This window comes from Culex pipiens, chromosome 3, assembly GCF_016801865.2.
Source record: "Culex pipiens pallens isolate TS chromosome 3, TS_CPP_V2, whole genome shotgun sequence".
Classification (NCBI taxonomy): domain Eukaryota; kingdom Metazoa; phylum Arthropoda; class Insecta; order Diptera; family Culicidae; genus Culex; species Culex pipiens.
The window spans coordinates 142,986,360-143,010,041 of NC_068939.1; the positions used below are offsets into that span (position 1 = coordinate 142,986,360).

The 23,682-nt window shown below is 42.5% G+C and overlaps 2 protein-coding genes across 3 annotated transcripts; one reads left to right on the forward strand and one right to left on the reverse strand.

The window, feature by feature from the left end:
* The first annotated feature begins 33 nt into the window (after nt 1–33).
* LOC120420933 (alpha-tocopherol transfer protein-like) lies at nt 34–5,816 on the forward strand. Its single transcript, XM_039584066.2, has 3 exons — nt 34–806; nt 4,806–5,261; nt 5,328–5,816. Exons 1-3 carry the CDS (start codon nt 383–385, stop codon nt 5,369–5,371), a joined length of 924 nt encoding a protein of 307 aa, XP_039440000.1. The 5' UTR covers nt 34–382; the 3' UTR covers nt 5,372–5,816.
* Nucleotides 5,636–22,125, reverse strand: LOC120420932 (ATP-binding cassette sub-family B member 6). Of its 2 annotated transcripts, none has more exons than XM_039584065.2 (4): nt 21,890–22,125; nt 16,290–17,512; nt 15,853–16,234; nt 5,636–6,892 (listed from the first exon to the last, which is right to left on the reverse strand). In XM_039584065.2, exons 2-4 carry the CDS (start codon nt 17,503–17,505, stop codon nt 5,959–5,961), a joined length of 2,532 nt encoding a protein of 843 aa, XP_039439999.1. In that variant the 5' UTR covers nt 17,506–17,512; nt 21,890–22,125; the 3' UTR covers nt 5,636–5,958. The 2 variants fall into 2 exon arrangements, with proteins under 2 accessions (XP_039439999.1, XP_039439998.1); XM_039584064.2 differs by having other exon boundaries at nt 16,290–17,515.
* Nucleotides 22,126–23,682: the final 1,557 nt, after the last annotated feature.

Sequence of the window (23,682 nt, forward strand, 5' to 3'; positions counted from 1 at the left end):
CAGTCGTCCGTGGCGTGCGTGACTCTCACTCCGCTCGCTGAGTTCGAAAGCAAAAGTACCCAAAAACCGAACAGCTGAGCTGGCAGTTTGTTCGGACGGTGCCAGGTGGTTACATCGTGGATCACTCCGAGCCTAGGACCCATCATCATCATCACCATCATCTTCAGAAACAAACAAGTGTTTGAAAAATTGCAAGCATAGATTACGTTTTGTTACATCGATCTAATCGCCGCGTTCGCGTTCACAGCTCCGTGACATGGTTGACCTACAATAGAGTGCGTGGTAGCAAGCTGGCTGATCGTTTGACCAGCCTCAGTGTACAGTCTGGTCCCGGGCGCGTCTAACGTGTTTTTCGTTCGGTTTCGCGCGTTGCACCCTCATCATGTCGATCAAGTTCAACGAGCACAATCATCCCACGCTGGAGCTGGACGGAGGCTTCCACGTGTGTCTGCACCGGGCCGTCTACGACGAAGATCTGCAGCTCCGAACCTCCGCCTCCGAGGATTTGTCCGAAGAAACGGCCAAAGCTCTGGCCGACCTGCGCCGCCTCGTGACCGCGACGCCGAACCTCAACTTTCCGCTGGAGCTGTCCACCAACTGGATGGTTCCGGTGTATCTGCGGTGCTGCGAAAACGATGCCAAGCGCGCCTTCGACATCCTGGACTACAGCTACCGGCTGCTGTACCGCGAGAATGAGTTCACAAAGTCGTACGCCCAGATCCGGCACGTGTTCGAGCTGGGGCTGATGCGGTACTTGCCCGAGTGTACCGACGACGGTGCCATCATTGCCGTGATCCAGATGGGACGTAAGTAGCGTCGCCGTGGATGGTGGTCGCGTTTTATTGCGAAGAACCAGTTTGTCGCTTGACGGTGCGTTCAAGTCGCTTGATGCTCTTGAACTGTTTTGAACTGGCGATTGTGTAATCTGTGTGCTGAAAAACGTGTGTCGGTCTGGGTGTCTGTATGTTGCAACATCTGCTCTAGATTTGGTGCCTCTTTACAGTTATTTGATAGACAGTACTGATTGTTAAAAGATAGGTTGTAATTATCTGTTATAAAACAACAATTGAACAGATTAGCAGTACTGGACAAAACATTATGGCATTACCAAAACTGTAGTTTATGCAACAACCCAGTCAACTCGATTCGAAGTCTGAAACGGAATTCGATTCGAATGGTATGCGAATTCAGTTTCAAACCGCACGTACCGGTACGTACACGGAACCGGTTGTCGTTTTTGAGTGCTGAAAAAATCCGAGAACTCCGAAACTTTGTTGTAAATTACGACACGAATGCCACGAATGGTAAATTGTCTTTAATAAAACTAATAATAATAATTTGTTGTAAATTATTTTGTGAACATCGATATCGATAGTTCTTATAGTTTCAATGATACTAAAAAGTAGGTGACAAAGCTTTGGTTGATGTGAACCGTTAAGTAAAAAAACGTGTTTCTGTGCCTATGGGTTCTCTTGCACTAAGCTCGCAGGGATTCCTATTCAGTTCAGTATTGCCCATCCGTATATTATGCAGCTTCCACCAAACCGAAGTGCGCATCTCTTCTGTTGCGCAAAACAATCTGTTGCGCCATACAAAAATGGAGCGGTTTATCATAAGCGTGTACATCAGCCTGTGGCGCAACAGGCTTTGACAGGTTGCGCTCGTGTTTCGATTTTTGTCTGCTTTCACAATAGTTTATTCAACGGCTGTTCCAACCCAGTAGACATTGATTACTGCAATGATGTTTTCCTGTCAAACGTTTTTGAGGCGTCTTTATTTCAGGTCAAAAAAAAGAATGGAAAGTATGTACCTAAGACGTCGTTTTTTACGTTCTTAAAAGTAACTGAATTTTTGACATCTATACTGCCCATGTTCGCATAAATGTCCCATATGCAAAAACAGCAAGCTGAGAAAAACGCATTTGAAGTTTGTCCCACGCGTGTTAAGCTTTCGCGCAAAAAATGGTCCCCGCTCTATACAAAATAAAATAATTTGTATAGAATTTTTCAATGGTGGGGGGGGGGTTGAGATTTCCAAAAAAGTTTCCACGTGGTTTGTGGATGGTTAAAAATCGCATTTCACTCACAGGTGCTCTCAAAAATGTATAAATTTGGTAAGTTTAATATAAACTTTTTGCCTTCCTCACTGAGGTAAGGCTATAATCCTGCTCGAAAAATGAACTTTTGAAAAACAGCTCGTAGACCTATATTCATGTATACCTATTGGCTCAGAACTATGTAAACTATGTCCGGATCCACCATCCGACCCATCGTTGGTTAGGTTATCAAAAAACCTTTCCAACGAGTCCAAAACATTGAAGATCTGGCAACCCTGTCTCGAGATATGGCCACTTAAGTGATATTTATGTACATTTTTATTCCAGATCTAAAAAAATGATGAAATTTGTGTCCAACCCCATCATATCACCCATTGTTGGTAATGAGTGAGGAAGGCTCCAACCACATAGGTGGATTAAGTTAGTTTTTATGATGTAATTTTACCTCAGTTTAGACTGAAAAAGCGACATTACATCAGCAAAGTGGTAATGTAACACATTTTCAGAGGTAAAATTACACAATTTTTTCTTTACCAATATAATTTCCCCCAGGTGTAATATTACCATGATTTGTAGGGTCGAATACATATTTTTAATTTTATAACAATAGTATTTCAGACACTGTGAAACAGTTCTTTTCTGAAATGGTTCTTTGAATCATGCTAAACGTTATTAAAATACTTTTAAAACGGCATTTTAAAAATGTTGAAATAGTAGTTTATGCAACAAGTTGCAAAAAGAGGATTTTTTCAGCACGAGTCGTACATTTATCCAACGAGGTTCACCGAGTTGGATAAATACGAAGAGTGCTGAAAAAATCAAGTTTTGCAACGAGTTCCATACAACATTTTTTGCAATTCCAAAAAACACACACTGAGTGAAATTTTTTGTCAAATTTTCATGTATTTTGTCAATAAATCGTTTAAATCAAAAAAATTTTGAAAAGTGTTACTTTTCGAAACAAGTGCAGAAAAGTTCAACTTTTCAGCACCCATTTGAGTGCTGAAAAGTAGAACTTTTCAGCATTTATTTTGAAAAGTGTTGCTATTCTATTCTGTTATTTTTGGTACAGAAAAGTAGGCTATTTCGTCGTTCATGAATGACAGGAAAAGTAAGTAGTTTCACGACGGAATTGCAAAAAAGGGCATTTCAACACTTTATTTGTGATTCCCGTTTTCATTAACGCTTGTTCACGAATTTGGGAACTTATTTTGCTCCGTGAAGACGGACGATAAAAAATCTTTTCATCTACAATTTTTCATGAATATTTTCATTTTCAATTAACACCGACTACTGAGTTTTTTTTTACAATTCTCATAAAATTGATATCATGGTTTTCTTCGAATTTTGATAAAATTTTCAAAGTTCAACAAACTACAGTCGACTCTCTGGCTGTCGATCTTCTCGATATCAATATTGCTCCATCGATGAATTCTTCAGTCCCTTCAAACTGCATACTTCGATTGGCTTTATTCCTCGATATTTTCTCTTGCTTGAAGGATCTCTTCCCAGGGATCTGACACGCATGCAATTTCCTGAAGTCCCCACCAGATGTGCTGTCAATATTGTTAACGTATGGTTTTTGAAAAGGTCGTATGAAATAAATACATAATTTTTTCTCAAATTATGTTTTTTTAGTTTCTACCTCGGTTTTTACTTTTTTTTTTGCATATATATGCGAGATAGTTACAAGCATTACGTTATTTTTTTACATTTAACATTAATTAGATCAATAAAACAAAGATTTACTTGGCCATTCAAGAAAACAACACAACACACTGAACTGAACTAAAAAATGAAAAGCTTCAGTTTCCTTGAAATAAAATTTGTTTGATTTTTCCTGTCCGTTGTATTAAAATGAATTACGCATTCAGAATACTAGCTAAATTTTTGTCGAAAATGCTTTAAACTTGCCAAAATGCTTTAAAGAAGACCAAAGTGCTGATATGTCAACAGTAGGTTCTCGATGGAATCATATGCTGTTCCCCTAGTTCAAATTTGAAATTAAACATAAATCTTTTTAAAGAAAAAAAACGAAAAAAAGTTTCTATTAAATAGAAAATTTTATGTGATTTATGTCCGATGCACATACGACCTTTTGACTTCACTCGCTAGTAAAGTATCAATATTTAAATCATTTGCAATTTTTAAAGAATAACCCCTGAAATTTAAAGTTTGGTATTATTTTTTTATTAATTCTTTGTTAGAAAAAAGTATCCTCTAACCAGTGTTCCTGTTCACCGCGTTTCAAACTCCTTCTCTGTTTTCTGTACATACTCCTTCAAACACCAGCACCACGTGTGCACACGTACAAACCTAAACTCTGCCGTGTACAGGCTGTACGCGCACACGAACCTCGAGTTTAAAAGCGAACCTTGCACCCCGGATACACGGATAAAAAAGAGTTCCCAAAATCCTGAACAAGCGTTCATGAAAATGGGAACCAGGAACAAAGTGTCTCTTCGCTCGCACTGCGTTGCACTCGAGGTTTGCACCCCGTGTTTTTTACCGCATGTAAACCTTGAGTGCGCCGTTCGGGTAGAACTCAAACATGGTGTGTTCGAGATTCATCTGTACTGACAACTTGTACGGCGTGTAAACGTACCGTGCGTTTCGAGAAGACTGACTCTAACAATAAATGTTCGTTAAAACAAGAATTTTGGGACAACAAAAATCATGAAAGAAGTGATTCGTTTCCTTGTGATTTGTTAATGATTTACGCATATCGTTCCAACTATTGTCTCGCCAGGTGTCTGGGACACGTCCAAGGTGTCCCTGGTCGAGTTCATCGCCGCCATCCGGCTGGCCGGAATCGCCACGATGCTGCACCGGGACGCCCAACAGAACGGCGTGCAGCTGATTCTGGACGTGGACGGGCTCTCGATGGGACAAATCACCAACTTTACACCCCGCTGCTGCAGCTACCTGTTCAGCCTGATGGACTACTGCACGCCGGTCGTGACCAAGGGGCTGCACGTGGTCAACAACGGGATGCTGTTCAACGTGCTGTTTTCCACGCTGAAACCCTTCATGAGCCGGGACCTGCGCTCGAAAACGGTGATGCATGGCAAAAACTGGAACTCGCTGGCGAAGCACATCAAGCCGCGCTTTTTGCCACCCAAGTACGGCGGGAGCTCGTCGGCACCGGACTTTGACGGGGAACTGTTTGCCAAGCTGTTCCAGCACTACGAGGGGTACTTCAACGGTGAGGAGTTGAGCGGGTTTTATGGGTTCGATTAAATGAAATGAGCTTTTTTTATTCTGATTTCAGAGTACGACTCGTACGGGTTCACCGGAAATCCAGATTCAAAGTAAATATTTGGTTAAAAAGGTGTGTAATTCATAAGATTTTAAAATAATACTGTAAACTGCATTAAAAAAAGAGTCTACGTAAGATAATTTACAAAATGGTCAAAAATAAAGATAAAACAACAAATAACCGACTGCACAGCCCTCAAAAAATTCCCCAACAACATTAAAAAAAATAAACTGTGCGTGAAAAACTGTAAGTTACTTTTAATTGTTGATACATATAAAATAAGGCTGTGATACTCACTGTCGCAGTCAAACGCCGACACACTTGTTAACCTCTTCCTAAAATCTATTCTCTATTCACAGTCAAAGTGAAATGATCAAAGTGTAGTGCACAATAATTTAACTAATAGTAAAACTCTCCACAGAAAGATTACGCTTGATTCTCAAATTTTAAATTTTCGTTTGTACAATCACAATTTCCTGCAAGACCACAAATAACTTTTGCCTCGCCACACGCAATTTTCCCCATCAAATAAAAACAATCAGTCGGTGAGTGATTTGAGAATCAATCCAATAAAACATCAGGCTGAGAGTGGTGGTTGGTTATCTTTGGAAAGGTACACACTTCCAAACGTGCACTCACCCCTCTAGTGATGATGATGGTGGGCCGGCTTGGCGTCACTTCCGGTTATCGCGTTTCCATTGGTGATCGCTGGCTGCGCAGGAGCTTCACCGCCTCCCGTTTCCAAGTTCTTGAGCTGTTGGTTCCACATGTCCGCGTACACGCCGTGCCGCTCGAGCAGTGCCTCGTGCCGGCCCCGTTCCACAATCTGCCCATCCTTCAGCACCAGAATCTCGTCCGAGTGGATGATGGTAGACAGTCGGTGGGCGATGATTAGGGTGGTTCGGTTGGCGCAAACCCGACTCAGGGCCGCTTGAATGTTGCGCTCAGTTTGAGTGTCCAACGCACTGGTCGCTTCGTCCAACAGCACGATGAAGGGCGACTTGAGGATTGTACGGGCGATCGCGACGCGTTGCTTTTCACCTCCGCTCAGCCGCAAGCCACGCTCGCCGACCTGCGTTTCGTACTTCTCCGGGAAGGTGAGAATTTTGTCGTGGATGTCGGCCGTCTTGGCCGCCACGATGACGTCCACATCCGGAGCATCCACCCTTCCGTACTGGATGTTGTACTTGATGGTGTTGTTGAACAGAACCGTGTCCTGCGGAACCACCCCGATGGCCTTTCGCAGCGAAGACTGGCGCACGGTTTTGATGTTTTGGCCGTCGATCGAGATGGAACCGCTCTCGACGTCGTAAAAGCGGAACAACAGCCGCATGATCGTACTCTTACCGGCGCCGGAAGGTCCCACCAGGGCCACCGTCTTGCCCGCCGGCACGGAAAAGTTTACATTTCGTAGCACGAACCGTTCCGGAGTGTAGCCAAAGGTCACGTCGGAGAAATCGATCGCGCCTCCGCGAATAACGGCCAGCTCGCCGGCTCCCGGAGCGTCGATCACTTCCTTCTCCTCCTTCATCAGGTCGAACATGTTCTCCATGTCGACAAAGTTCTTCTGGATTGCTCTGTGGAGGAAAAAGAGGTAGACATTAGCATTGTAGAATAAATTCTACTAAAATTTGGTAGCCAGATCCACTGCGTATTAAGTTAACCGCAAAGATGATTCGTCGAAATGGATTGAGTTTGAGAATGATTGTTCAAAGGACAACGCTTAATATTTTGGAAAGGAAGAAACGCTCCCGTTTTATTTCCCATAAAACAGCAGGTTTGCCGTAAAGAAAGGAACAAAGAATGAAAATTACAAGAAGTAGAAAGGAGGAATCCAGTACAGTACTTGTTCGATAACTGGGCTGAGAACGTAGCCCAGTCACCGAATGCTGCTCGCTAACTGGACTGAACGAAAAATAACGAGGGGACCACCGATGCATAATATTTTCCTGATGAAATATAAAAATAAAATATAATCCATCCATTAATCCCTCGGTCATTTCGGTTTGTTTTGGGTTTTTGACGTTTGTCAGCTTTTTAACTGGGCTACGGCCCAGTTATCAAACGCCCAGTTAAAAAGCAGCCCAGTTACCGAACAACTACAGTCATCTCACATATTCGGAACACCCACAAATTCAGAACACTTTTATGATAATTTGTCAATAGCATGCCAAAAGTAGCTTTTCTGTCGACCTTACTATTTTTAGAACCTTCATTTGGACATTATCTTGCTATTTCACTAGTAAAAGTAGTACTTTTTGAACTAAAACTTCATTCCAAGACTATTTTGTCCAGAGCAGCAAAACACTGCCTCCAAATGGCCTGTTTCATAATTGTGGGATGTTATTGTGCCTCCCACAATTGTGGAACACCTGAATTTAACTGACATTTTCACAAAAAAGTTATCAAACCATGTATAAAACATCACTAAGCTTGAGTTTTATTGGTTTCAGTGTGTGAAGTCATTATTTGGTAATAAATATGTACTCCTGGAGAGATCCAAAGTTTGTTTACATTCGTAAGAAAAAAGTGTTCCGAATTTGTGGATTTCAAGGGTCAAAGTAATTCTTCAAAAACTTCATATAAAAGTTAAAATTTGCAGATGTTCGATACAGCATTCAAAAGATCGCAAGAAAAGCTTTCAAATGAAGGTAAAAGCGAATCATTAAGTTCAATTATCGATTTGCTATGATTTTTTGAACATTGGCCGATCTGGAAACCGTTCCGAATATGTGGGATGACTGTACTGTATAGGAAAAATCAGGCAAGGTAGCAAAAAAAGAAGTATAAAAAAGCCGAATAGCACAGGAGTAAGGGAAACTAGGTAAAAGAACTAGAAAAAAAGGTAAAGGAGCAAAGCAGTAGAGGAGTAAAAGAGCAAAAACGAGCTTCGCTAGGAGACGGTGATTTTAGTGGATTACTGACTGGATTTCGTTATGTATTGTGATGATTGTCTAAGCCCAGGTTGCCTAGGCATCGATAATTGGGAATAAACCCAATTCCACCTGAACCTGGGACAAGGTAAAATGTCCAGGTGTCCCCAAGTAGGTTTTGAAGGAGTCTTCTAATCTAAGAATGAAAAGGAATAGAATTAGGCAAAGTACCAAGTTTGAAAGGAGCAAAGGAGTAGTTAGAGAGCAGAAACTAATTTTCTCTTTACTCCTTTGCTCCTTTCAAACTTGGTACTTTGCCTTGTTTTTACTCCTTCTTTGTTCTTTTGCTTTCACATTTTACTGTTTTTCTCTTTTTCTCTTTTTATTGTGAAAGATTGTAAAAAAAAAGATTTAAGGCGTGGAAAGAAATAAAGGAGAAGAGAGGAGTAATCAAGTAAAGGACTAGAAAGAAGTAATCAAGTAAAAGAGTAAAGAGGAATAAAAAGAAGAAAAAAAAGAAGTAGAAAAGTTATCAAGCAATAGATAAAGGTATAAAAAAGAAGTAAAAATTAGTAACTTTTCGTTTCAACTCGTTTGCTTTTTGACACCTTCATTCCTTTCCACTCCTCTTTACTCCTTTTATTTCTTGTAACTCCTGGATACTCCTTTCTCTACCCCTCGTTACTTTTTATTCCTAGAGGTGTTTAAAAGAGTGAAGGTTTAGAAAAGATTTAAGGTGTAGAAAGTAGTAAAAACAGCAAAGGTGTAAAAGGAGTTAAGAAAAAGCGGTTAGTAAAGGAGTAACGAGGATTAGAAAGGAGCAAAACTGAGTAGAAAAATACTTGACTCCTTCATATTCCTCTTTACATCTTTACTTGATTACTCCTTACTACTTCTTTACTTGATTGCTTCTTTCTTCTCCTTTAATACTTTCCCTTCCTTAAATCTTTTTTACTCCCTTAATCTTTTCAACTCCTTTACTTATTTAAAATCATCTAGGAATAAAAAGGAGTAGAAGGAGCAGAGGGGAGTAGAAAGGACTAATAAAGTAAAGGAGTTGAAAGGTGTAATTAAGGAAAGAAGCAAAGAGTAAAAATTTCAAGATTCTTGACTTCAAGTAGAAAAGCGGATAGAAAAACAGACAAAAGAGCAAAAAAGGAATAATGAGCTAACAGAGTAAAACAAAAAAAGGGCATAAAGAATAAAAGAAGCATGAAGAAGCCAAAGAGCGAAGGAGTAAAGAGAAAAGGAGTCAATAAAAAAGTAAAGGAGCAAAGCAGTAGAAGAGTAAAAGAGCAGACACGAGTGAGCAACTCTCAACGAAATCGGCCGATTTCGACCATTTTTTTTTTTTTTTTATTTGGCTCAAACTTTTTGGGGGCCTTCCCTCTGACCAAAAAAGCTATTTTGTGTCATTGGTTCACCCATACAAGTCTCCATACCAATTTGGCTGCTGTCCATACAAAAATGGTATGTAAATATTCAAACAGCTGTAACTTTTGAGTGAATTTTCTGATCAATTTGGTGTCTTCGGCAAAGTTGTAGGTATTTTTGAGGACTATTGAGAAAAAAATATGTACACGGAAAAAATGCAGATTTTTGAAATAAACTTTTTTTTTCACCAAACTTATTTCGCAAAATGTGTATTTTTTGATTATTGAGATTTTTTTATATGTTTTAGGGGACAAAAATCCGCAACTTTTGAGCTATAGAGAAACATGGTCAAAAAATCTGCCGCCGAGTAATATTTTTTTTTTAATTGTGATGTTTGGAAAAAATCGAAATTTTAAACCAAACAATTTTTTATGTAAAGTTGAATTTGTAATCGAAAAGTACTTTACAGATTTTTTGATAAAGGGCTCCGTTTTCAAGATGTAAGGTATGAAATTAAGGTAAATTTTGTACCAAAAATTCATCCATTATCGTAGCCCGCCAATACGCAATTTTGGCAAACTGCAAAAAAACTGTAATGAAAATATCTTCAAAACATTTACTAACACTATGATACATTAAAAAAGTCAGTTTGTTAAATACATTTTATAATGGAACCACTTTTCTGTGAAAAAATGCACATGTCGCATTTTTTATGGGCCATACTGTAAACAAGACTCAATGCTTTGTATAACTAATGACTCCGTGAAAAAAAACTTGGTGGGACAATTATGCGTAGAAGTGACTTGGTGTTGTTTTTTATGAGTTTCCGAACAAAGTACTAGATTTTGTGGGTGTTTCGAAAAGTATATGACGAACTTAACTTAAAAATGTCAAAAGGTCAAAATTGTCAAAAAATGACATGGGACAGTTATGCTTTGAACGGCAGAACAGACCATTAAAAACTAATTTTAAGTAGAACTTTTCATTTACTTTTCATGTAAATTAACAATTCAATTTTCTGCCAGAACTTTAAATTTTATTATTATTATTAGTATTTAATTTTTAAGTTAGAATTCCCGGGGTTTTCACGGATTTCCATTTTTCCCGATTCTAAAACATGAAAAATTTCTGATTTTTTTCCTAGTTCAGATGTTATTTTAAACAACTTTTAAAGTGGTTTTCGGAATGGCAGCGGAAAAACGAAATTAAAACGAATTTAAGTTCGACTACAAAATTTCCGCGTGTTTATTCGAGAACGTTTTACTTGAGAATGATTGTTTGACAGCTACACTCGCGCCGTCAGGTTGGTACCACTTCCGGGGTACAGGGTTGGTTTAGTTGGCAGAGGTTGCCTTCCCAACACCCCTGCTCAACCGCTGCAACGCTCCAGTCCGATAGCGGAACACTGCTTGCGAAAAGCTGCTACAGGTAGCCCCTTCGTCATCATGTCCGCTTGCTGGTTCGCCGACGGTATGAACTCCAGCTTGATCCGCTTCTGCTTGATGAGGTCACGGATGAAGTGAATCTTGACATCAACGTGCTTGAGACGCCCGAAGTCTTTTGCTTCCTCCGCAACCCGGATCGTTGATTGGTTGTCTTCGTGAACTCGGACCGGTTCTTCTGGCTTGAATCCGAGATCTTGCAGGAGACGTCCCAGCCACAACTCGTGACACACCGCTGCACAAAGCGCAGTGAGCTCAGCTTCAGTCGAAGAAAGCGAGACCGTCTGTTGCTTCCGTGTGATCCAGGCCACCGTCGATCCGAACACCTTGAAAATCCCACCGCTTACCGACCTTCTGTCCAGCACGTCGTTCGCCCAGTCTGCATCGGCGAAGACTTCCACGGTTGGCGCTTCCAAGTTCTTCCGGTACACAAGGCCAACGTCGAGAGTTCCTTTGATGTAGCGCAGAATCCGTTTGAGGTGTTTCCAGTGCGCTTCGTTCGGGCAACTCTGATACTGGCTCAAGAAGTTTACCGCTGCTGCCAGATCCGGCCTTGTGGTGAGGCAGGCGTAAGTCAGGCACCCGATGAGCTCTCGGTAGGGCTGACTCGTCCGTTCCTCCTCCGTGCCCTTGTGCAGCTTCAGGCGACTTTCGATGGGAGTGGAAACAGGTTTGCAGTCTTCCATCCCAAATCGCCGCAGCAAACTCTCCATGTACTGCTTCTGGCTGATCCGCATCACGCCTTCCTCCCGGTTCCGTTCGACTTGCATCCCGAGAAAGCACTTTATCTCTCCGACGTCGGTCATGTCGAACTCGTTGAAGAAGCAGCGTTTGATCGTCTCCACAGCCTTCAGCGTCGTGCCGGCAATAACGATGTCATCGACGTAGAGCACGATGATCAAAGTCTGCCGTTCGTCCTTTCGTGTGTAAAGGCACTGATCGTTCAGGCTCCGCTCGAACTTCAAACGATCCACGACGAAGTTGTTGAACCGCTCGTTCCAGGCGCGCGATGCTTGCTTCAGGCCATACAGCGACTTCTTCAGGCGACAAACGAGATCTGTCCCTTCCTCGAAGCCCTCAGGCTGAGTCATGAAGATTTCCTCTTCCAGGGTTCCGTTCAGGAACGCCGTGCGCACGTCCATCTGGTGCACGACGAGCTTCTCACGATTGGCAACGGCAAGAACCGTCCGCAGGGTGTCCAGCTTGGCGACGGGCGAATAGGTTTCCCCGTAATCGAATCCCTTGCGTTGGCTGAAACCTCGTGCCACGAGGCGCGCCTTGTACCGAACTCGATCTCCATCCAATCCGCGCTTGACTGCAAACACCCACTTGCAGCTCACGGGGGCTCGGCCGTCCGGGAGTTTGGCCAGAGTCCACGTTCCGTTCTTCGTAAGCGATTTCATCTCGTCGTCCACCGCCGCCTTCCAGTTCAGCCAGTCACTTCTCTTGCGCGCCTCAGCCAGCGAACTCGGGACATCGTCCACGTAGCTGGTTGCGTTCAGCGCGAAAGCTGCGTACTCGACCTGGTAGTCCTTGTGCCAGTCCGGTGGATTACGCGGACGCTGCGGCCTGCCGCCGCTCGGTCCTGGTTCTGGCGGATTCTCGACGTTCGGCTCTTCCTCGTGTGGTTCACCTTCGGATTCCTCCTGGAAACTTTCGTATTCTTCGTCTGTCTCCACCTGGCTTTCTTCCGGTTCTTGCTCGTCATCGGCCGCAATCGAGTCTTCGTCGACCTCAGGTGACGGCAACAGAGCCACGTCTGCGTCGTTCCACTTCGCCTTGTGTTCGGGCTTCTCCAGTTCCAGGAAGTCCACGTCTCGTGTGTGCACAATGCGCTGCAGTTCTGGGTTGTAGATCCGGTAGCCGCCGCGGGTGTAACCGAGGAAGATCCCCTTCCAAGCTTTGGGATCCAACTTCTTCCGCAACTCCTTCGGCACGTGCGCGTACACGGGACAGCCGAAGGCACGCAACTTGGAGACGTCAGGCTTCTTACCTTCCCACTGCTCGTACGGCGTCACATCCGGAGGAAGCGCACTCGACGGACTGCGGTTCGTCAGATACGCCGCTGTCTGGATCGCTTGACCCCAGAACTTCTTGTCAACACGACTGTCCTCGAGCATGGCTCGAGACTTCTCGACGAGGGTGCGGTTGAACCGCTCGCTTGTGCCGTTCATCTCGGGTGTGTATGGCGCCGTCCATTCCACCTGGATGCCCTTCTCCTGACAGAACTGCTCGAACTCGTTGCTTCTGTACTCCCCGCCGTTGTCGCAGCGGAGCCGACACACTTTCTTCCCGAACTTGGCGGTCGCCATGGCCTCGTACATCTTGAAGTACCGGAAGACCTCGCTCTTCGCCTCCACCAGGTAAACCACGACGAAGTGGCTCCAGTCGTCGATGAAGGTCACGAAGTACTTCGCTCCGTCCAAGCCGTCCGGCGAAATGGGTCCGCACACATCCGAGTGTATCAACTCGAGCACTCGCGACGAACGTTTGCCTTCGCGCACTGCAAACGGCTTCCGGGTTTGTTTGCCGAGCACACAAGCTTCGCACGTAACGAGTTCTTTGCCGTTCTGCCCACCGTTGAGCTTCAAACCCGAGACCATGTCCCGGCGAATCAGCTGGTCGAGCGACTTCGCGTTCAAGTGGCCGAACCGACGGTGCCACAGCTGGACGTTCTTCGGCACGAGTCCGCACGTCAACATCGACTTGTATTCGCCAACGCGCGCGCGCACGAAGTTCAAACGGTACAGCTTCCCGTCTCGTTTTCCACTCGCGACGAGCTCCGACCCACGGTAGATCGCGACTTCACCCTCGGCGTAGGTCACACGCATTCCCGCATCGTCAACACGCATGACCGAGAAGAGATTGCAACGCAATTCGGGCACAAACAGAACGTTTTCAATCGTGCAGAGAATGTCCTTGTCGTTCACTTTGGAGATCACTTTCACCTTGCCAGAATGCTTGGCCACGATACACTCGTCGTTCTTCGCGATTGCAATCTCCACCGGACACTTCAGTGGTTCGAGTTCCACGAACAAGGACTTGTCGTTCGCGAGGTGGTCTGAGCAGCCCGAATCGATGTACCAGGTCACTGGTTGCTCCGGAACACTTTCCCCCCTGCTCAACCCAGCGAAACACACTGCACTTTGTTCTTCCGCCATGTTTGCACTTGCTTTCACTTCCTTCTTCTTCTTCTGCGGGCAGTCGGACATCTTGTGTCCTTCTTCTTTGCAGTTGTAGCACCGCAGCTTCTTCTTCTGCTTCGGCTTCTGCTGCTGCGCCTTCGCCCCGACGAACGCCGTCTCCTCCTTCTTCGGGATCACGATCTGGACGCTCTTCTGCTTCGTCTCCTCGTCAAGTAGTCTGCACTTCACAAACTCGAGCGAGAGCTGCTCTTCCGGTTGCGTCTCCAGACTCGTCACGACGGCAGCGTACTTGGGGCTCGCATTCAGCGTCAGAAGAAGATGGCAGATAGCGTCGAGCTCGTCCATGTCCGCTCCAGTCGCACGGTACTGCCGGACCAGTTTGTCGAAGGTCAGGAAGTGCTGCTGCAGCGACGTGTTCCCCAACGCGAGCGTCAAGATTTCCTTCTTCAGGTACATCCGGCGCGCCAAACTTTTCCGTTGAAAAATGTGCTCCAACGCGTCCCAGATGTCCTTGGGGGTGGTCTTGTCCTGGACATGCTCCAACTGATCGTCGTTAATCCGGGAGATGATCAGATTCTTGCACGAACGATCCCGCTTCGTCCTCCTCTCCCGCAGCCGCGCCTTTTCCAGCTGCTTGGCCGCGTCATCACCTTCCTCGTCCTTCAGCGCCGGAACATCTGCCACGTTCGCCTCGATGCACTCCAGGAACTCGCGTTCCTCCAGGAGGGACAGCATCCGATACCGCCAGGCATTGTAGTTGGTGCCGTCAAAGAACGGAAGGAACAACTTTTCCGACTTGTCCCCGTCCATCGCCGAAAACACTTTGACCGCGATAACCGGTAGATCCGAAACGTTACCCGGGCCCAAAACCTAAAGTGGTTTTCGGAATGGCAGCGGAAAAACGAAATTAAAACGAATTTAAGTTCGACTACAAAATTTCCGCGTGTTTATTCGAGAACGTTTTACTTGAGAATGATGTTTGACAGCTACACTCGCGCCGTCAGGTTGGTACCACTTCCGGGGTACAGGGTTGGTTTAGTTGGCAGAGCTTGCCTTCCTAACAACTTTCATACAAAGATAAAATTACTTCTCTTCAAAAAAAAAAAAAAAAAAAAAAAAAAAAAAAAAAAAAAACTTCAATTCCATTAGCAACAGCCTAACGCTCAATTTTTGAAAGCTGGTTTAATTATTATAGGTTATTTTATGTTATTTTTTCTATCTTCGATTAAATATAAAAATTATTTGTCTATTTCCGAACCCGCAGAACTGCCAAGTTTCTGCAAATTCTGCAGAATTCTGCAGCCAGCAAAAGAAACTTTTCTGCAACTCTTTCATTTGCAGCAATTCTGCAAGAGAGCAAGAAAAGGGAAAGCGATATTCAGATCAGCAGAAGAGAACAGAAACTACCTGCAGAAAAGTACGGGAACGATTTTGCTGCTACTTCTGTTTCGCTCTATGCAAAAGTTTTGCCTGAGAGAAAAGGAACTTTTGGTGCAGAAAGTGCGGAAACGCTTTGCTGCCGATTTTGTGCACAATTGCAGAGTTCTGCGTTACGGGAATAGACCTTATATGTATTTCGATAGCATTTGCATTTTTTTTTTATAAATCATGCCTGTTCTTGAATTTAATTTTCTCGACGACGTGCCACCCGAGCCGCTATCCCATTGAGTGCAGCTTAAAAGCATCTATGGCAAAAACTTACCGGTAGAACGTTCCGAACCAGTTCAGCGGCACGTACAGCTGGATGATGTAGCTCGCAAACAGCACGTAATCGCCCACCGTCAGGCCCTGCTCGTACACAACCAGGTACGCGCACAGCAGCGACCCCGCCAGCAACCCACCGCACACGATCACGTTCTGCATGGTGTTCAGGATGTTGAGCGTGATCGAGGAGCGCCACTCCTCCTCCTGATACTTGAGGATCGCCTCCCGGTAGCAGTCCACCTCGTACTGTTCCGCGCCGTAGTACTTGACCGTCTCGAAGTTGAGCAGCGAGTCGACGGAGCGCGCCTTCTGCGCATTGTCCGCGAGGTTCATGCGGCGCTGGAACTTGGTGCGCCACTCCGTCACCATGATGGTGGCCGCTGGAAAAGGTTTGAGTTACTGGTTTGGCGGTGTGGTTATTGGGGGTGGACTTACCTATGTAGAGTGACATTGTGATGAAGACAATCAGGCCGAACCACCAGTTGAAGGCCATGATGAAGAACACGACGGCGACGAGGATGTCAACGATGGTGGGCGCGATCGAGAAGAGGATGTAGTTGAGAAGATTGTTGATGCTGTCCGTGCCGCGGTCCATCACGCGCAAAACTTCGCCCGTCTTGCGGTTCAGATGCCAGCGCAGCGAGAGGCTGTGCAGGTGGCGGAACAGTTCTACCTCGATCTCGCGCGTCGTGTACTGCTGGATGCGGATCCACAGGAAGCTGCGCAGATTGTTGAGCAGTCCCATCGAGCCGGTGCCGCCACCCTGGAGGAACTTGAAGCCCACGTAGATGAGCACCCAGTCCCAGCGGAAGGCGAGCGGTCGCTCGGACAGACTGTCCACGATCTTCTTGTTGTAGATCGGGACGTACAGGTTGATGACGCGACCGCCGAGCAGCAGCACGAAGCAGAAGATGACGCGGAATTGCAGGACGCAGTCCTTTTTGGGCCACAAGAACGGCATCAGGGTGCGCATCTTGTGCCACGCATTGCGGAAGGTCGATTGATTCTCCGGGTTCGCGAGACTTTCGTACTCTTCCGGCTGGAAGGTGGACGTAATCCCCGGCGCTCTCAACCCAATAACAAAAATGAACAACGTCGCCGTGTATCGCACCACAAACAACCCGAACTCGACCTTGTCCTTGACCGTGCTCAAATGGAACCATGCCTTCTCGTAGTTCAGATTCACAAACACCACGTTCTGGGCGATAAACAGCAAGGTCCAAAACAGCAGCAGCACCAACCCGTGGCCCCTCGTCGGCAGCGACGGCAGCAGATAGTACCGCTCCTTCACCAGCAGCACAATCGAGTACGGATACGCGAACAACGCAACGCACAGCGCCAATATCATAAACCCGTACACCCGCGCACCCTCGAACACGAATCCCTCCAGCACGAACCGCACCACGGCCAGCACAGGCAGCAGCGCCAGCAGAAACACCTGGAAGTTGTACATCCGCGAGCGGCCAATCTGCGCCGGGCTGTTCTCCGTCCCGTACCGCCGGTACATCAACAGCTGGATCGTGCCGAACACCAGCAAAAAGCCGCCGATCACGGCGGCCGAGACCGTGTCCAGAAAGCACTGCGAGATGCCATGGTTCGACCAAACCACGGACATCGACACGTTGGTCGGACAGTACTGCAACGGCTGCATCGTCGTCCTGCTGCAACGGAAAGAAAGGTAAAGACTGAGAGTGTGTTGGCAAAGCTTCACGAGTTACGATGAAGATAAGCGATGAGTTCAACAATGATATGCTCGTGGCGACGGTTAGTGATAGTGCGTTTGCGGCAATACGGCCGGCTTCGGCGGTTCAGAACCGATGGTGCAACAACATCACCATTTCTCAAGAGCCTTGGGTTAAGAGATCAAGTCGTTATCAAGGTGGAATGCACCTGAATGAAAGTGGAGGCAATAAAGGAAGGTATGGTTTTGATTTTGCAATACGTTACTCTGGATTTTATTTGTTTTTTTTTTTGTCTTCTGAAGCAACTCAAGAATTTCAAGAACAAGCCATATGAAGACGTTTCTGATACTGATAAGAATTTTTGGGTTTATGATCCTGCGACACTGTTTTTTTAGATTTAAAAAAAACTTGAATTTAACGAAGGTGTCACCTTAACCCCTTCCCACTTGACCAAATCTGTTGATATTTGAGTTGATATCCTCTCTAGTACTGTGTCCCATTCTAGGGCCGACATATTATCTGCAGCAAATTTCTCACCATCGAACAAAAATTCTAAATAAATATTTTAAAAGGCTGTTGATAATATTAGTAAAAAAAAAACAAAACATGGGATAGATGTCCTTTTTTTGGACACAAGCGGCAGAATTACGGTGATTTCATCAATTTCTGAACTTTTCCTTGTGATCGTTCGCTTGAAGAACATTCTTAGAGCCACTATCAAGATTTCAGCACTCCAGTCTCAACTAAATAGTGACATTTTTCGTGTCACTTTAACTTTTCATAATTGACAGAAGTAACCCAATTTTGCAGACTATGGCAAACAAACAAACATGCTCGCACTTTTTCGCGTTTGACAGTTTGCCAAACTCCCCAGCTTGCTTGCGTGTTCAGGGTTACCAGGTCTGAAGAGTAAAAAATCTGGCAAAAAATCTGGGAAAATCTGGAAAGCCACTTTTCTCAAAGTAATAAGTAATTTTAAGCATAAGCATAAGCATAAGCATAAGCATAAGCATAAGCATAAGCATAGGTGCCCAGTGCCCACCCGCAGTTGCTACTCCGTTATTGACCAGGACCTCCAGAAGTTACATCCACGAGCCGTGGAAGATCAGTGGGAGCTATCTTTCCTCGCTTCGCAACTTCTCAAAGGCTCCTATCATGCTGATCAATACCGGCGCCGGCCACGACCAGTGGTAGGGTCACGGGGAAGTGGATGGGAATGTTAGTCCGATACTTGAGTGATAGAGACCGCCCAATCGACTGCATCTCCGACAAAGTATCTCATGAGTTTTGAGGGGGTTGGTTGATAAGTATGAGGTCAGAATTCACGAGAGGCAGTGATGTGACCATGAACATTTTGTTTATCGGTTGAAATTTTAAATCTTAGGCAGCCGGCTGCGGAAAGATAGATAATTGATTATTTAAAATGTTTTTTTTTATCGAACGCGTGCCAGCCGAGCAGTAGTGCTATGGGCTGGACTTATCAGTATATTTTTAATGTTTTTACAATTTAGATAACGCGAGCAAAATTCAAAGCTAGTGAATAAATGACGCTTTACTCTTCATAAAATCGATAGTTTAATGAGTTTATACTAAAACTGCCAGTTAGAATAAATTTTTACGATCATTTACGACGAAAATTATCACGAAAAAACGGTACTGCGCGTCCACCGAAGCATCAAAGTAATAAGTAATTTTTTGTTCAAAAACTGTGTATTTTAACTTTTTATACATTAAAGCTTCACAAAATAAAAAAAAATACGTTAATAAAACAATGTGAGGAAGAAAAAGAAGAAAAAAATTCTAATTGGCGCGCAAAAAATCTGGCAATGCCAGATTTATCTGGCAACCTGGCACCCCTGTGCGTGTTTGCCACGCAAACAAGACCAAATGTATGCAAGCTGACGTTTCTGCAAACAAATATTGGCGAACAAACACCGCAGACAAACTTGCCGTAATCTAATACCTCCTTTAGTACGCTTTCCCAACATACCTTCCACTAACAATAGTTTCATTGCCTTCCATTGTTGCGATCCAAACAATAAAACTATATCAGTATAAGTCCTACTCAAGGAGGTATTAGACTCAAACTGTTTCGTGTTTGACAGTTTGTCAAACTCGCAAACTTGAAAAGAGAAAAAGCGGCGAATACTTTATGAAAATCATACCTGTAAAAAATTCCCAGTCTCAAGATATTGTCGCGAGTTGATTTTCTCCTTTATAGAAAACAAACTGGCACTTTTTTGAGTTTGACAGATTAACAAAATCTCAAACTTGTTTGCGACAAACTTGCAAACAAAGTGAAATTTATGCAGACTTACTTTTCTGCAAACAAACAAAGCAAGCAAACTGTCAAAAAGTGCGCGTTTGTTTGTTTGTCATTGTTTAATATCTCCTTCAAGCTGCCAATGCTCCACAGACAAGTGGAAATGTCTTGAATCTATTTTGACATTTTGCATCTATTTTCATGTTTCATAAAATAAACAAACTTTGTCCATTCCATTAACCACGAAAAACTTTGGATTTCAATCGATAGTTAAGTTTTTCCTGGTAAACGAAAAACTACCTTTATCCTACTCTCAAAAAAGTCTAATTGGGTTACAACGATACATTTAAAAAATAAGCCTCCTGGCTCTTCTTGACAGAAAAGGTCATAATTGGGTCCTAAAATGAAGTTTAGATTGCTGATATTATTGTTTACAGCGATAAAACTTATTTGTCTAAGTACAATGACCCTTTGTACGACCACAAAGAGTTTAAAATGGATTTTTAAATCAATTTTAAAAAATTAACCTCGCGGTCCTTCTTGACAGAAAAGCTCCTACTTGACAGCTCGTTCCAAGGGGACCCATCGAAAAAATGTTGTCTTGTCAAATTATTTTTGCATTAAAATGAAAAGAAGTGATCAGAAATGGTTTTTAATCGTGTTTTTTACCGTTGTATATAAAAATTGAAATAGGGCTTGAAAGCTTGTTCCAAAAGGACCATAGTTAATTCATCGAAAAAATGTTGTCTTGTTGTTGTCAATAATAGAGTTATCTAAGCCCGAGCTCACGCACACTAGCACCCCATTTGTTTTGCTGGTGGGTTCAAAATTTAACCTCAATCTTTTTCGTGTACGTACACGCAATACATGCGCACGTAGATAACTCTATTATGTTTGCATAAAATGAAAAAAAGTTATCAGAAATCATTCTGGTGAGAGTCAAATGACTATGTGAGTGACTTTACGTTGCGCTCATTTTTGGACCAGCACGAGAAAAGGTCGGATAAGCTTTTTGACAGTTACAGTTTGATAGCAAAATAGTTTAAACTGTCAAAATGTTTATGCACCCTTTTTAAATGTTGCTCCAACTTTGATCGGTTCACACGGAAACAGAATATCAAAATTAGGATGACTTAGAGAAAGCTAATGCTCATAATATCGAATGTTCACAAGCATTGCTCTAGAATGTTGAACTTACATTTTATCCTTGAAAAAAATATGTGTCTATAAAGCACGTGGACATTTTAAAAGAGGGGGAATTTGTACTATTACGATTAGCAGGCGTTTGATCATTTTTATCATTTCGCAACGCTACCAACGTGATAAATTATTCAGCAATTTTTATTCCATGCTTTTGGAAAATTTTGCATACTCAAATCACATTTCTAATTTTACCATATCTTAACGTTTCCATATTTTTAAGGACCCTACAAAAAAGTTTTCTTCTGTCTCAAAGTAAAAGAAATGATTTAAGCAAGTAAAAACACGTTCAAATAACGATTTGTATTTTTTTTATTGGTGTGGAGATAATCTCGAGCTCAACCATTCATGTCTGTGCAACTAACTATGTCCTTCACGCAAAAGCTCTAATCAGAGATAACAATGCCTTGATAGGGCCTGCAAAATGATAATGCAAATATGTGACCACTAAATCGCCCAAGTCAATGTTCACCGCCGAGAGGATGAGTCACTTACTATCTCTGGTTCGCGGAATTACGGTTCCTATTAACTAAACTTTAGTATCAGTTGTTTATGCAAAAGGGTGAAAAAAAAAAACCTTTCTAGAAAAACCCTCTCTCGCCAAAGCCAAAGCAAATCAAGTGCCCAAGAAGTGAAATGTCATGCCGGCGCTTGAAATTAATCGAGGCGTAATTTCCTCAAACCGTGTCGTCATCAAGCGCTTCGGAATCGACCACAAGCCTATTCGAAACGCGCAAAACAACCCCAATCCGGAACGCTCTTACATCACATTGGTCTCCAAGTCCTTCCTCATTTTTCTCTGATTTTCTGCACTTTCGCTTATTCAATTAATAAAGTTACATTTTCCATTAGAGCTAGAATTTCACAACCCAAGAGCAATGTCCACTTACCAGGGGTAAAACACAACTCCTCCTCAAACTTCCGGACACCCACGAAGGGGAAATTTGCAAGTTCTACACGAAGAAAAACAAACCTCCGGAACTCTATTATACGTGAAAGCTTGTCAACGCGACGACGACGATCGAATGCACTTAATCATGCTATTTAGTTGCACTGATTACGCCAACAACTAGCAGCAGAACGTAACTTTACGACATGACCACCGAGACCGCGACACCGACTAAACGGTGGTAACAGTGGAGGCGGTGGAGGAGGAAGGAATTTTCCTTTATTTTTGTTTTGGCTGTCAGGAGGAAAAAAGCTGTCAAAATATGAACCGGTTCGGAAAGAAGGGATTTTTATAATTACACCGCAAAGCGTTACACCGCCAAAGAAGCTTTTATTTGTTATTTGTTTTTATTTTTTTCATCCCTTTTTTACCTTTATCAAAAAAAAAATTCAATTATATTTTTAAAAGAAATGTCCAGTTAGTTTATAACATGTTTACAACAACTTCCCAGTTAACTCAATCGGAATTCTGAAACGGAATTCAATTCGAATCGTTTACGTATCCCGTTTCAAACGCAACAACCGATTCCGTGTACTTCCCGGTTGTTTCGTTTGAAACGGGATACGTAAACGATTCGAATTGAATTCCGTTTCAGAATTCCGATTGAGTTGACTGGGTTGGTTTAACAATGGCGTTTAAGACCTGCATAATGCGGAAGAATTTTTTTTCCCCGATAACCTCGGCATAATATTCTGCCGAACCGAACCATCGTCGGCCGAACCCATAAATTGTTTAGGCTCATTACTGAAAGTATTTAAAGTTTTCAAAATTTCAAATTCAAAAATTTGAAAATGAAAAAAAATATACAAAAAAATCGAATAAAGCTTTATCATTTACAAATTCTTAAAATTCAAAGTTTATAAATTTCAAAACAAACCAAGTGGACACCTTAAGGGGAAGGTGGGAGAGGAGGTGTTCAGCGGATGTCCACGCTCCTCACAAAATATATTTAAAATTCTTAAATTCTTAAATTCTTAAATTCTTAAATTCTTAAATTCTTAAATTCTTAAATTCTTAAATTCTTAAATTCTTAAATTCTTAAATTCTTTCTTAAATTCTTAAATTCTTAAATTCTTAAATTCTTAAATTCTTAAATTCTTAAATTCTTAAATTCTTAAATTCTTAAATTCTTAAATTCTTAAATTCTTAAATTCTTAAATTCTTAAATTCTTAAATTCTTAAATTCTTAAATTCTTAAATTCTTAAATTCTTAAATTCTTAAATTCTTAAATTCTTAAATTCTTAAATTCTTAAATTCTTAAATTCTTAAATTCTTAAATTCTTAAATTCTTAAATTCTTAAATTCTTAAATTCTTAAATTCTTAAATTCTTAAATTCTTAAATTCTTAAATTCTTAAATTCTTAAATTCTTAAATTCTTAAATTCTTAAATTCTTAAATTCTTAAATTCTTAAATTCTTAAATTCTTAAATTCTTAAATTCTTAAATTCTTAAATTCTTAAATTCTTAAATTCTTAAATTCTTAAATTCTTAAATTCTTAAATTCTTAAATTCTTAAATTCTTAAATTCTTAAATTCTTAAATTCTTAAATTCTTAAATTCTTAAATTCTTAAATTCTTAAATTCTTAAATTCTTAAATTCTTAAATTCTTAAATTCTTAAATTCTTAAATTCTTAAATTCTTAAATTCTTAAATTCTTAAATTCTTAAATTCTTAAATTCTTAAATTCTTAAATTCTTAAATTCTTAAATTCTTAAATTCTTAAATTCTTAA